General features: G+C 40.8%; 1 protein-coding gene across 1 annotated transcript in view; it reads right to left on the reverse strand.

Annotated features, from left to right (window-relative positions):
* GLIS3 (GLIS family zinc finger 3) overlaps window positions 1-13,635 on the reverse strand; it is a 175,701-nt gene that overhangs the window by 22,496 nt on the left and 139,570 nt on the right. Inside the window, exons 6-7 of the mRNA XM_076362512.1 lie at window positions 11,836-11,977; window positions 1,717-1,879 (exon numbers count right to left, since the gene is read on the reverse strand). Coding sequence (XP_076218627.1) covers window positions 1,717-1,879; window positions 11,836-11,977 — 305 coding nt within the window. The remainder of the gene's footprint in view (window positions 1-1,716; window positions 1,880-11,835; window positions 11,978-13,635) is intronic.

Consider the following 13,635-nt stretch of genomic DNA (forward strand, 5'->3'; position numbering starts at 1 on the left):
TCCACATATGGGAGTTAGCACTTAAAGCCTTTTTAGAGAGAGTGTATACAGTTAACATATGAACAGGAGTGTATCACACTAGCTTTTTATTATTGTTATTCTGTAGAGTACTGTAGTATCCTGAGGTCTGTAATGCATTCAAGGACTTAATGAGTTAAGTCATACTCTAAATGTGTCTGCTATGGTCCTACACCAGTAACTGCCTCAGATACGGGCTAATGAGAAGATCACTGTCTTTCATCATGAAAGTTATACCTGTAATAACTATTGATCTGTCCCTGGCTGTCACCTCATGCTCTGGTAATTGTTGGATATGGATGTTGGACAGTTCACGCACTGGAGAGAAAACTACACCAGGCAGGAAAAGTCTCTGCGTCAGGCAAGAGAGCATGGGCAGCCCCAGAGTTTGCACAGAGGGCCAGAGCCACGGCAAGGGAAAAAGGTCAGGACCGTGTGGCCAGGAGTGGGGAGGAAGGACTGAACCACTACATGAGCTCCAATGATCATGAAACGGCAAGTTTCATCTCAGACTGGTGTACAAAAAGCTCAACAACTTCCAGTGGCTCCAGAACAAGCTGAATTCACATGTGCAGTCTGAAATCAGAAAGTACTTTCACCTGTTGTCAATTCCCTGAGCCATCATGTTCTTCCATTTTCCTGATACAAGGCAGAGTGAGTACTGCTTTCCTCCAAAGAAATTATGCTCATTTATCAGTCACTGAAATCTAGTGAATGTTCTTCTCAGGTTTATAATTGGACACTTCGTGCTCTCCAAATTACTGGCATTTCTGTCACTCAAGGAAATTAAACACTTTGAAATACATTAATGAAATACAGCAATTTATCATTTAGAGCACTGAAACATAGGGAGATTAATAAATTAATGTCTAAGTATCCATGTAAGTATAGTAAGAATTCAGTATTTTGTGTGATGGTGTATCTTCCTGACTTTTCCACTGAAAACCTATTTGCTTAGGCCTCTAGTAGACTGAACTGGTAGACTTCTGGGTCAATGAACTAAGTGGAAATCTATAATACCATACACTTTATAAATAATTGGAAAGATAGCTGAAAATAATTTAGGGAATGTCTAAACAGGAATATTAAACCACTTCCAAGCAATCTGCTTTCACATCACTGAAATATCTAAAATCACAGTAACAGCAAAGGTCAAGGGGTTTGTACCTAGCCAGCATAAAATAAATCCTGACTATAAATCAAGTTCTCAAACCAGCAAATTAAAAATTTGTTCATTATCTATCGGTCTTAATAAAATGTGAGGGGAAAAAAAAAAGCCAAGTTCCTGCAGAAATACTTAGTATTGAGAGGATATTGACAGAATATAACTCTCCTATCACAAGTAAACAGAAACATGAATCTCAGGGCCTCATTCTGTAAGGTATGGCTGGGCTCCTCTGAAGTTTAGTGTCCCAGCCAATATGACTTTCCTTGCTCGGGCCATTGGTGGAGATCAAGAGGGGATTGGAGAAAGTCCTTCAAATGGAGATGGATGGAAAGCCTCCCTGCCCAGGCTGGGATAACAGAGTCCCTTTCACCTCTCCTTCCCCTGGTAAACCCATATCCAGAGCAATTGTTACCCAGGGGCTGCCACCAGCGACTTTCTGCACACTGACAATTCAGTTTCCACCCATCCTGGTAGCTCTGAAGGCAGTCCTGCTCCAGGCTCAGCGTGGGAAAAGCAGGGGCTGGTCTTACCTCTCTGATTCCGCAGCTGAGAGAAGAGGTAACTGGGGGGGAGGATGGAGAGGACTACCCTGTACGTTACGTCCTGGGGAGGGGTGGCTGCTGGGGTGGGACAAGGACACTGCCCCAGCTGCTGTTCCACTTCGACTTGTCTGTGTGCTGGGGAACAGGGCCGCTGAAAGCAAAAAGAGAGAAATAACCCTCATCAGGCAGGTGATAGCATTGATAGCTGACCAAATACTAACAGGTAACACCTCCCCTAAAGCTGTAGTGCCAATTCTTAGCAACTAACTGGTTTTTCTCATGTTGTTTTCTGTCCGAAGGGAAATTAAAAAAACACATAAAAAATAACTAAATAATCTTTGCTGCTCCCAAATGACACTTTCATAAAACCAGGGATGACATAGCTGTGCCCCTTGACTTGGGAATTTTGTCTGAATAAGGCTGCAAATCTTCTATAGCTTCCTGTTGTAGAAGAGGTGGCAAATACTTCCTAAGATATAAATTTTTAGAGCTAGTGAACAGAATATTTCACAGTTTTGTAAACAGTGAAATATTTTCTACATTTTTCCCTCAGCTGTAAAAATCTCTAATTTCTCGAAGAGGTCAACCCAAACTCAAATATTACTATTATTGCCCCCAGGCTCCCCAGTAATGCATACAAAAATTTTAAACTAGCATTAACAGTTTCATAATTTGCTAAGAGGTTGCTCTTGTATACATTCCAAATAAGGAAAGGCTCTGGATGATTAAACAAAAAACAATATAGGACTCCCTCCGAATGTCCTAATTAGTTGACATCAAATCCTGTAACCTCCTTTTTAGAAGTTCGTCAAATCAGGCAGTCAGAAGGTCAGACACTGATTACCAAATCCCTCTGAAAATCCAGTTACTCAATTATTTTTACTGTCATCTGTGTCAGGTAGCTTATGTCGAAGTTGAATGGCAGCCAAATACGTGCTTTTAAATATTTTATGAACCCTGAGAACGAGTTAGATAGGCTGTCTACAACATGAAAATGATCTCGCACTGGTTGTCTGAAAATGATCTCTTGGTTGTCATATCTTCCAGTCTCTTTATAAAAAAGTATTGTTTAGACCTAGTTTACAGAATAAAATTCTACCTATAAAACTTACGTTATGATAGTGAATATGTTGGAGCTAATGATTCAAATTTATTGATAAAATCCTAGAATTTAAACCAGTTCCCCAAAGGGCATTGTCACCGGTAAAAGATCTTTCTAGGCTAAAATACCTGCATGGATGCTGCAGTTCTAGCAGAACAAACACTGCTTTAGGAGTAACCCCACTATAGATCCATCTTCAAGAAAATTATTTCACAGGTCACAATTTTGAACGTTGCTCCCCAAGATCAAAAGGGTGAAAAGTCCACCTCATCTCCCAAGTGCTCAGGGTATTTCTGGAAATCCTCTATTCATTCTCACAAGCCAGGCTTTGTGACACACTAGATATTCACCAGGCTAAGGCAGAGTTAAGGAAAGGCTCAGGAGTTTAATTATGCTGTAGCCTCATTAAAGAGCAGTCCTGGACATCTTTCAGCTGGTGGAGATTATGAACAGTGCAAGATGACAGATAGGAAACCACTTTGTGAATAAAAACATCTAATATAGATGCTGCAGAAGTAATGTCAAAGTTTAGGGAAAGTTGGCATGAGCCACACTGGTGGGCAAAGCTGCAGGAGAGGAGGCTGCCCTACCTCATGGCCAGGAAGATCATCAAAAACGCCTGTGGCCGCCCTCGGCACTAGCCTCTACTGTTTGCTAATTCTTATACGGACCAGTCTCCTAGTCACAACCCAAGTGACAACAGACATCTGATAGTAGAAGGCATCCCGAACCTTAAGAAAGGTACAGAGAATGCAGATCCCAGAGGGAGGTGAGACATCACTTAAGCCAGCAGAGTAACTCACTAAGAAAGGGCTGAGGAAGAACTGCCCCTAAGACAGGGGAAGGTAGCTTTTGTTGTTTTTTCACTTTGCTCATGCACCTCAAAAATCACTCTCCACATCCGTCTCTCAGAGTAGCATCAAGACAAATGCAGAGGGGAAAACAAAGGAACGACCTTTTGAATTTATTATTTTATGCTTATATGCAGCGTGGAAGAAAATACTGAAAAACAACGAAATGCACATTCTGGCAGAGTAAGCAGAGAGAATATTTAACAGATCAGTACATTGCAAAGCAAAACCCTGATTATCTAAATAAAAACAGAGACTATTTAAATTATTCCTTACAAGAATATGTTAACTTGCATTTTTCCATGAGAAAAATATTAAAAAGTGTAAGAAAATACAATGACTTAGTTTCCCAGTACTGTGATCTTTGAGTTCAAAAGAAATTTCGTCAAGGCTGTCATTGATCAGGAGTAAGATGTCTGGACTATGACTGGGTTTCCAGCATAAGGTAGCAAGACTTGTTCTTCCCTGTCATAGCTGTTCTCTGCCACAACCATCATAAGGATTTCAGGCAAGTATTTTCTAAGTTGTGCTTGCACATTTCTAGCTGGCCCAGGCTGCAGTGGTAGCACAGGTTCCCACAGCACTGCCCAAGACCTGGTGACTCCGTCCCTGGGAAAAGGTTATCTGCAGCCAGGCATGGGCAACCATCTGTCCTTTCTCTGAACTAGAGCAACGTAAAGCCCACTGCAATATTCACCATTGCAGCAGTACCTGCTACTGTAGTACCTTTTGGCTATGTTTCCCAGCAATTTCTCTGTACTTTTTTTCTGTTTCTGATGAAGAAGCAGTGCACAGTGTAAAGTAAAAGCTAACTATGGCAGGGATTAAAGGGGCAGGTAGGATATTTAAGGAAGAAGAGCATACATATCAGCTGCAAAAACATATTCCTGTACACAAGGTATGTTACATGATCACAGCATCACAGAACAGTGTACCTGGGCTCCCACAGTGCCTTGTGACGAAGCCTCCAAGAGCAGCACCATGAATGATGGTGTGGGAGACCATATAACACCCGTGGGCAGCACAATACATCTTTTGTCAGTGCAGCTTCTTGCTGCATAGAGGTACTGTGCTGACAAAAACACCTCCGTGGGCACCCAATGAAGTGAAATCACAATGCTGGCAGCTCCTTCCCAGTGGAAATGGTACTATTAAAACTTCCTAATGTAGACATGGCATTGGTCCAAGGTACTACCTGAATCTTGTAAATATCAGTTGAAGGGAAACATTATCAGCCATTGGCAGTCTACAGACTTAAGGCAGGCAACAAATACTGTCAGTGACAGGTCATTTTCCTAGCAGAGCTAGTCTTAAGAGACTGACAGAAAACTTTGGACACTACGAAACTGCTAGATAACTTGACCAGTTTTTCTTGGGAGCTGTGTGTGTGGCAAGCTTTTCCAGTGGTTTAGCTGTTAAATGTGACTTGCTTGCTCAAAGTGCTGGCAGGAAATATCTACACAATTATGTAGATATCACACTATGAAGATAATAAGCCTGTCTCCAAAGTGTGTCTGTCACATAGACCATCTGCATTGATGGTCTCTGTATCTTTCTTCACATGTTCTGCAGGCAGATCAGAGATACTGGAGGCACCCAAGTACTGGAGGCACCTAGAAAGCTGGAGAGTTTGCAAAGTCCAATCACTCAAGATATTTGCATAGAAGAAAATAAGTCTAGGAAAGCACTTTGTACAGTAATCCAGTCTCATTATTTGGAGACCTGTTCAATCAATCTCTGTCTTTTGAGATCCCTTACCTCAAATATTTAGAAATCTAAATGCTTAGAACATAAAGTGGTTTTGTGGTAAAGATCTTCCACATGTAAAAGTTGTCCTAAGAGACCACACCATCTACTAAGAATCTTTTCCCCTACTCCACAGCTCAGAAAATAGGAGAGGAAAATTAAAGAAGTAATTGAAGAATTACCAGCTGAGTCAGAATAAAAATCTCAGAGTTACTTTATAGGTAATTATAGGCCTCTGATAAAAATGGTAAAATGGTGCTTGCTTAAAGCCTCCCAATTGCTACCCAAGATACTCCCAAAGCAGCCTATAATATAAATAACAAAAGGTGTGCGGTTCTAATTTTTGAACGTTCTTTGATCTCCTCTCTGAGCTGGACATGATAAACATTTTCTAGTCTTGTTGCTGGATACTTGCAATGATGGGCAGCTGGACTAACTATTAGTTGAGAAAGGTGAACATCCTGGAAACTCCTGTAGTTACTGAAATTAAGAAATAATTAAATCCCTGAAGCAATAAAGTGGGGTCTGGATTGGGATTTAAAGTTGCTCCTGCCATGGCACCTTTATAACACACCCCTGCCTTTCAAGACAGATTCTCCTCTTTCAGTGGATTGCAGTTTCTGAAGTTCTGTCTCATGATGAAGATAGGAACTATAAATCATAGAATAGAATAGAATAGAATAGAATAGAATAGAATAGAATCATTAAGGTTGGAAAAGACCTCTAAGATCATCGAGTCCAACCGTCGACCCAACACCACCATGCCCACTAAACCAAGTCCCTAAGCGCCTCATCTACATGCCTTTTAAATACGTCCAGGGATGGTGACTCAACCACTTCCCTGGGCAGCCTCTTCCAATGTTTAACCACTCTTTCAGTAAAGAAATTTTTCCTCACGTCCAATCTAAACCTCCCCTGCCGCAACTTGAGGCCATTTCCTCTCGTCCTATCGCTAGTTACTTGGGAGAAGAGACCGACACCCACCTCGCTACAACCTCCTCTCAGGTAGTTGTAGAGAGCAATGAGGTCTCCCCTCAGCCTCCTTTTCTCCAGGCTAAACAACCCCAGTTCCCGCAGACGCTCCTCAGAAGACTTGTTCTCCAGACCCCTCACCAGCTTCATTGCCCTTCTCTGGACACGCTCTAACACCTCGACGTCCTTCTTGTAGTGAGGGGCCCAAAACTGAACACAGTATTCGGGGTGCGGCCTCACCAGTGCTGAGTACAGGGGCACGATCACTTCCCTAGTCCTGCTGGCCACACTATTTCTGATACAGGCCAGGATGCCATTGGCCTTCTTGGCTGCCTGGGCACACTGCTGGCTCATGTTCAGCCGGCTGTCAACCAGCACCCCCAGGTCCTTTTCTGCCAGGCAGCTTTCCAGCTACTCTTCCCCAAGCCTGTAGCGCTGCATGGGGTTGTTGTGACCCAAGTGCAGGACCCGGCACTTGGCCTTGTTGAACCTCATACAGTTGGCCTCAGCCCATTGATCCAGCCTGTCCAGGTCCCTCTGCAGAGCCTTCCTACCCTTGAGCAGATCTGGTGTCATCTGCAAACTTACTGAGGGTGCACTCAATCCCCTCATCCAGATCATTGATAAAGATCTTGAACAAGACCAGCCCCAAAACTGAGCCCTGGGGAACACTGCTCGTGACTGGCTGCCAACTGGATTTCACTCTATTCACCACAACTCTCTGGGCCCGGCCGTCCAGCCAGTTTTTGACCCAGCGCAGAGTACACCTGTCTAAGCCATGAGCCACCAGCTTCTCTAGCAGAATGCTGTGGGAGACAGTGTCAAAGGCCTTGCTGAAGTCCAGGTAGACCACATCCACAGCCTTTCCCTCATCCACTAGGCGGGTCACCTGACCATAGAAGGAGATCAGGTTGGTCAAGCAGGACCTGCCTCTCATGAACCCGTGCTGGCTGGGCCTGATCCCCTGGTTGTCCCGCTCATGCCTTGTGAGCGCCCTCAAGATGAACCGCTCCATAATCTTCCCCGGCACCGAGGTCAGGCTGACGGGCCTGTAGTTCCCTGGATCCTCCTTCCGGCCCTTCCTGTAGATGGGCGTCACATTGGCAAGCCTCCAGTCATCCAGGACCTCCCCCATTAACCAGGACTGCTGATAAATGATGGAGAGTGGCTTGGCGAGCTCCTCCACAAGCTCCCTCAGCACTCTCAGGTGGATCCCATCTGGCCCCATAGACTTGTGAGCATCCAGGTGGCGTAGCAGGTCATTAACTGCTTCCTCTTGGATTATGGGGGGGGAGTTGTGCAGTTGCCTTGTTGCTTACAATATTTGTACCAATTCATCAGTAAATGGTCTCTTCTTCACAATGTGAACCCAACCATTACACCAATTTTTGGAGAACCATTAAGCTGTCTCAAAATGGAAATTATAAACTCAGAAGTAAAACCGGTGAATAAAAGGACAAGTCTGAAGGGAAATAAACTATCCTCCTTAAAATAGGTAAGATAATAATATTAACGCTTTTCCGCCCCCTGTAATGTGTGTATGGTCCTACCTGGTAATATATCACATTTAGTAGGATTTCTGGATATGTTTGACATACTTAAATTCAGCCAAAAAGGTGACAACATAGATCCTCTTAAGTGTTGGTAACCCTACATCACCTCCTCTTTTGCATCCATTCCCTATGCATCAAATACAACCCCGTTTTTCACTGCGATGGTCATTCATATCTCAGTTCTTCCTTCTCATTCTTTTTTTCTTCCAGTAATGAGCCATAACTACTTCCCAAGGCTGTCAGCTTTAACAAACAGACTGCTTTTTCCTCAGACATCTCCCACACTGCCCATGGTGCTTAATGGTTAGGGAGCTCACTCACTGAGACAACTGCTTTAATAAAATGCTTTCATTTTTCCTGTATGAGTCCTCTATCCTCCACCAGCCTGTTCTATCTACCTACTGCCCTAACATTATCTTAGATGTAAACTCCTTTGGGAATGAATTCTTTCTTATTATGTGTGTAGAGCACCTAGCTCAGTACTATTTAATTGGAAAAAAAAAAACCCACACAAGGAAACATGTTACTTAAATAAAGCACATCTTAAGTCATAGGCATAAAGTAGTTAGGTCAAAGTTTCACAGTACTGGAGCATAAGACATTATTTAAAATACACTTAGAATTGCAAAACCTTCTGTAACTTTCCTGATGCAATTTTTAATTTCCAACTTGCAAAGAAAATCATGCATTTGACAAGCTTTAGTAATATCATTTGCTTGCTCTGGAGCAGAGCAGAATATGATATTCAGTAACTATTTATAAATGAATGACACATTCTGGTTTATTCTTAAATATTAAATGGTCAAGTTTTAACCAAACAGCACAGTTAAAATAATTTTTTTTACTGCATTATTTATGATTCTTTCAGCCATAGGGATTCTAGATAGCACTATACAAAGTAAGTTGATATGATTTCATAGTAGAAAAAACATCATTTTTATATTCTTATTATGAATGAGTTGCTCACATATTCATTCTATGAACTGAATAAACCAAAAAGCCTATGTATTTCTAAAAATTAAAACTTATCAGATGCTACCAGAAATTTCGCACTTCAGGAGAAACAGACTTTCAATTTCAATTTCAATCGCTATGTTTAGCCCTAGAAGAGTATGTATGCTTAACTTTAGACCTGTAAATGTAATTTTGTGTTAGTTTTAAGCAAAGGATCTGTCATGTTACCTCACTGTATTAATAAGATTATACTCAGTTCAGATTTCTTTTATGAAGTCACAAAGGCCACAAGATAAGAAAAAACATTTATGCAGTCTTAACTTTAAGTAACAGATATGTAATCGAAAAGATTATTGTTGTATTTCATTTAAATGTATCTGTGTTTGCAGATTCTGTATTTTAACAGTACAGAGAAACGGTGATCATTACAGGCATTGTTGTACTTTGGTAAGTGGAAATGGACTAGCATCTAAATGTCTACTTTTGTCATCTCTTACATATTTATAATAGTTTGCTTTCAAACATTTATTCTGTAGATCTCTTAGGAAAGGAGAAAACCTACCTTTGCTTTAAATGTGCATAAACTACAGGAAAAGTAACCTTCAAGTGAGAAAAGTTTGATTTAACAGAATTGGAAGAATGGAAATCTGTTCCTGTTTCTGCTTGAAAAGTAGCACAGACACATTTCAGCTAATATGCTGTTTCTAACAGTTCCCAGTAAAAGTTACATATTTTATTTTTCAGAAAAGTCTCAAAGTTTTTCTTTGTATTTACAAAAAATATTGTTTTCAGAGAAGTTTAAAGGGTAGCTTCTCTAAGTCAGGACACTTAAGCTTTCGTATGTTTTGCTTTTCTCTCCTTGGGGCACGAATAATTTTCATGTTGTCATTTCAATAAAAGAATTCCCTCCCTGTTGGAGTTATCTTACTTATTCACATACTATATTATTATGTAGCAGCCCTGATGAGTCGTTAATGAAACAATTAATTTCAACTGGATTGGGTGGTTGTCAAAATGAAGTGACATGGATTCATCTACACCTGACATAATACCCTCAGCTAACTGATGTGAAACAACACAAGCAAATAAAGCTACGAGAAATTTGCCAAGTTATAGATAGCTGTGAACACATGTAAGGGAAAGCAGTTTATTACTTACAGAGAAATTACGGCTGATAAAAGTATGTTGATTAATACTATAAAAATTGCTGCACAATAGGAAGCAGTGCCAAGTAAGAAAAAAACAAAATAAATTATTGTATCAAAGAATGTCCATAGTTAGTAGTGCTGTAAACCCCAAGTATTGAAAGACAAGGCATGAATGAGATTACAAAAAGTAATGCCACAGTCTCAAAAGCTGACTATGGGACATCATGAGTGCAGCCAATTGCCAGCTAAGGCCTGGCTGGAGGCAATAGCTTTGCTCGGCTTAGGATCCTGACAAGTCATGGGGCAGCAGTTTGTTCAAGCTGCTGCCAGCCAAGGTTTGGACTGACCCAGCAGCTGGAGTTTGACAATCATAGTCTGGAAGTTAGACTGGTAAAAGAGCTGAGCGCTCAACAGATTCCAGTGGAAATCTCCTGTGAGAATGTCCTCAGTTTCTGAAAACCTCAGCTCATCTGACCCACTGTCCCCACCTAGCTTCCATCCTATCTAGGGACTTGAAAGGAAAAGCTGAGTCTTTTATTCTCTCTCAGTTTTGCTCATTACACTGGGCAATACTAGTAAATCATTTTTTAAATCTCAACATTCCTCACTATCCAACTCCCTCTCAAAGTACAATATAAAATAAGCAACTGTAACCAACACCGTGTCACTAGAGGTTCCCTGGCTAAAATCAGATCTTTAAAATTTGAAATTTCCTTTAGCTTTCAAATAACAGATGTCACACTCAGCCTATAGTCAGATTAAAGCATTTAAAAGTTAACGGCATACAAGTAATGCCAACTAATTTATAAATTAGGATACAGTCAATCACAGATTTAAATTTCCTGATTTCTGTCATATAAACCTACATCATCAACTAGTGTGTAGCTAGTCAACAGCCTTCATGAAAACATATCATAGAATTGATAGGTTTACAAGCCTCTCAGTAAAATATAACTGCTTATTGAAGTGCCACTTCATATAATGTAATTTTCAGCACTGCACATAACATTCAGCTAATTCTTTCACTTCCTACATCTGGTTCTCAATTAAAAGTTGAACTGCTAGAAGATGTAATGCATTCTGCCTGAAAGTTAAAAACAGATGTTTTTAAACTACTAAAATAGTGCATTAAAAAATGTTAACATCCCGCCCATCGTTGTCTTGAGCTTCGAGATGTATTATCACTCGTAACTTATGAAATGTTTCAAATTTAGCTGAAATGTGAACAACAATTGTACATTTAGCCAGGTATGACAGAGTTAGGTATTTTAATATGAAAATCTCAGATACTTAACTGAAACAATAAAATAGGATTATCACATTTATAGCATAAATGTGTTTATTGGCGTATTTATAGTCATAATATGGGAGCTCATAATGCAGCATTTAAGTTCATTAATGTAGATCTATTGGAAAACTGATATGTGATCCATGAATAAGGAAGAGAAAAAATACTCCTTTGATTTTAAATGAAGCTTAATGAATTCAAGATGTTTACAAGGAATGGTAGAAGTGAATTGCTAGCAGAAGTCAAATGCCTATAGACCAAAATATTGCTCTTTGTTGCATAGGTCTTTTCATGGATAAAATACGGTTTGTCCTGCCTCCCTTCAAAAAACATGTAAAAATCTGTTCAAAATCTATCTTTTTATATTACTTTGCTGATTCTATCCTTCTCATGAGATAGATATGGACTTTAGAGTACATGCTACTCTGCAAAATCATCCCTAATCTTAAGTGAGCAATAATATAGCAGGCTGCTTTTCTGTCTTTTTCTATACCTGGGTAAATATCATTAGCAGGCCCTGGGGAGTGTCCCATGGTATTATCTGCAGCATCATGCGGTGACGGGGCTGGCTGGAGGGGCTGGATTGTGAGGCAGTCATTCAGGATGTCCTGGCCAAGCTCTGAGCTAGATCGCAACTGAAACACAAGAGATGAAAAAGGAGAAATGATTATAACATGGACAAAAAAAAGGAAATAAATCACAAAAATCCTTAAGACACTGAAAAATTATAATGAAGAAATGTTGAGGGGTTAGAGGAAGAAATGGAGCACAAGCAGAATTCTTTTCTTTTAAATCCTGGTTAATATCCTTCCATTATAGCAGGGATTTTTTCGATTTTGAGGGAGGAAACTCTTCCAGATGCTTAACAAGACTGTACTCAGGACAAGGGCTACTTGTACAGATAGGACCTTGGACAGATGGACTTACGTGTGTTCTCTTGTCATACACTACAAAAGAGTGTCCTGATTCATGGATAATGGAGATTTATCAAATGTCTGACATTTCTCATATCAGCAGAGGGATACTATAAAAAATACAAATACTTTCCTGCTGGTTTAGTGCCCTGAACTGGCTCACTGAAGGACCAGAAAAGCAAAGGTGGTCGTGGCAGTGGAAACGAGGGACTGGGAGCAAGCAGCCAGGAGTGGTATCATTCAAGATGGTCAGGATGGAAGTGGTACCACCTTATATGGACCAAAGACCAAAGTTGTCTTGAGACCACATTGTTAAAGTGACTAGGACTGCATTTGTTTCACATTATGGCTCAACTGATCTGAAAGTGAGTGCTCAGTCACTGCCACTAATCCCAGCTGCAGGCACGGCCACTTGCCTGGTACCTGATCCATCAACAGCAAGTCTGTTTATCTGGCTGATCCAGCAGAAAATTCACTCTGCAAACAATTAATAAACAAATTCATAAGAAGAGTTTTCCTTTGGATGAAATCAGATGAACAGTCTCACCCTAAGGCTACAATACAATACAATAAAAAAATACAATTAAAAAAAAAAATCCCAAAACTAAAATAAGGAAAAGGGAGAAAGCCTACTGCAGCACCCTGACACAAGGCTGTCCTAGATGTAATGCAAAACTGTACCCTGACGTTTCTGGCAGATGGATGCTGTTGCAGGCTGCTGGGACTGATGCCTGTCCCAACCCCCTGCCTGATATATATACTAAAATTTGCCTCTTCCTTATGGCCATCTCAGCTCACAGGCTGGTGTATTCATTTAAAAGCATGAAAAAGGAGGGTCTGTGCTTACATGCATGTGGGCCACCGCAGTGGCTGAGATGCAGATAAATATCCTGTCCTGTCACCCATGCTGATGAAGAGATAGTTCACGCAGCATGATGGACAGAAACCTGACCTAGTGCAGTAGGATTTGCTGCGCTCATATATCAGAGTCCCAACAAGCAAATCTCACAGATGCAACTGAGGCTTCTCCTCTATGGTGCCATGAAAGCTGAGCAGGTTAACAGTAACTAGAACATAACCTAGCACCTCTGAAAAACTCCTAAGAGGAGGAAGAGCAACAAGAGAAATTTCTGTCTATCCTGTACTCAGAAATGAAGAAACAAGAGTAAGAGGGAATGATTCTGAAGGCAACTGTAGAATGACCCATTACTGTGCCACAAGATGCTGATAATCATTCAAATGATTGCATTCTGATGATATGCATTAGTATAAAACCGTTGCAACAGAGTGGAGAACCCATCATAAGCATCCGAGGTAGGGTGACTGTAATAAGAGATATTATGCAGCCTATGATACCTATGCACAGACGATGCATGCTG

This window comes from Aptenodytes patagonicus, chromosome Z (genome assembly GCF_965638725.1).
Source record: "Aptenodytes patagonicus chromosome Z, bAptPat1.pri.cur, whole genome shotgun sequence".
NCBI lineage: Eukaryota > Metazoa > Chordata > Aves > Sphenisciformes > Spheniscidae > Aptenodytes > Aptenodytes patagonicus.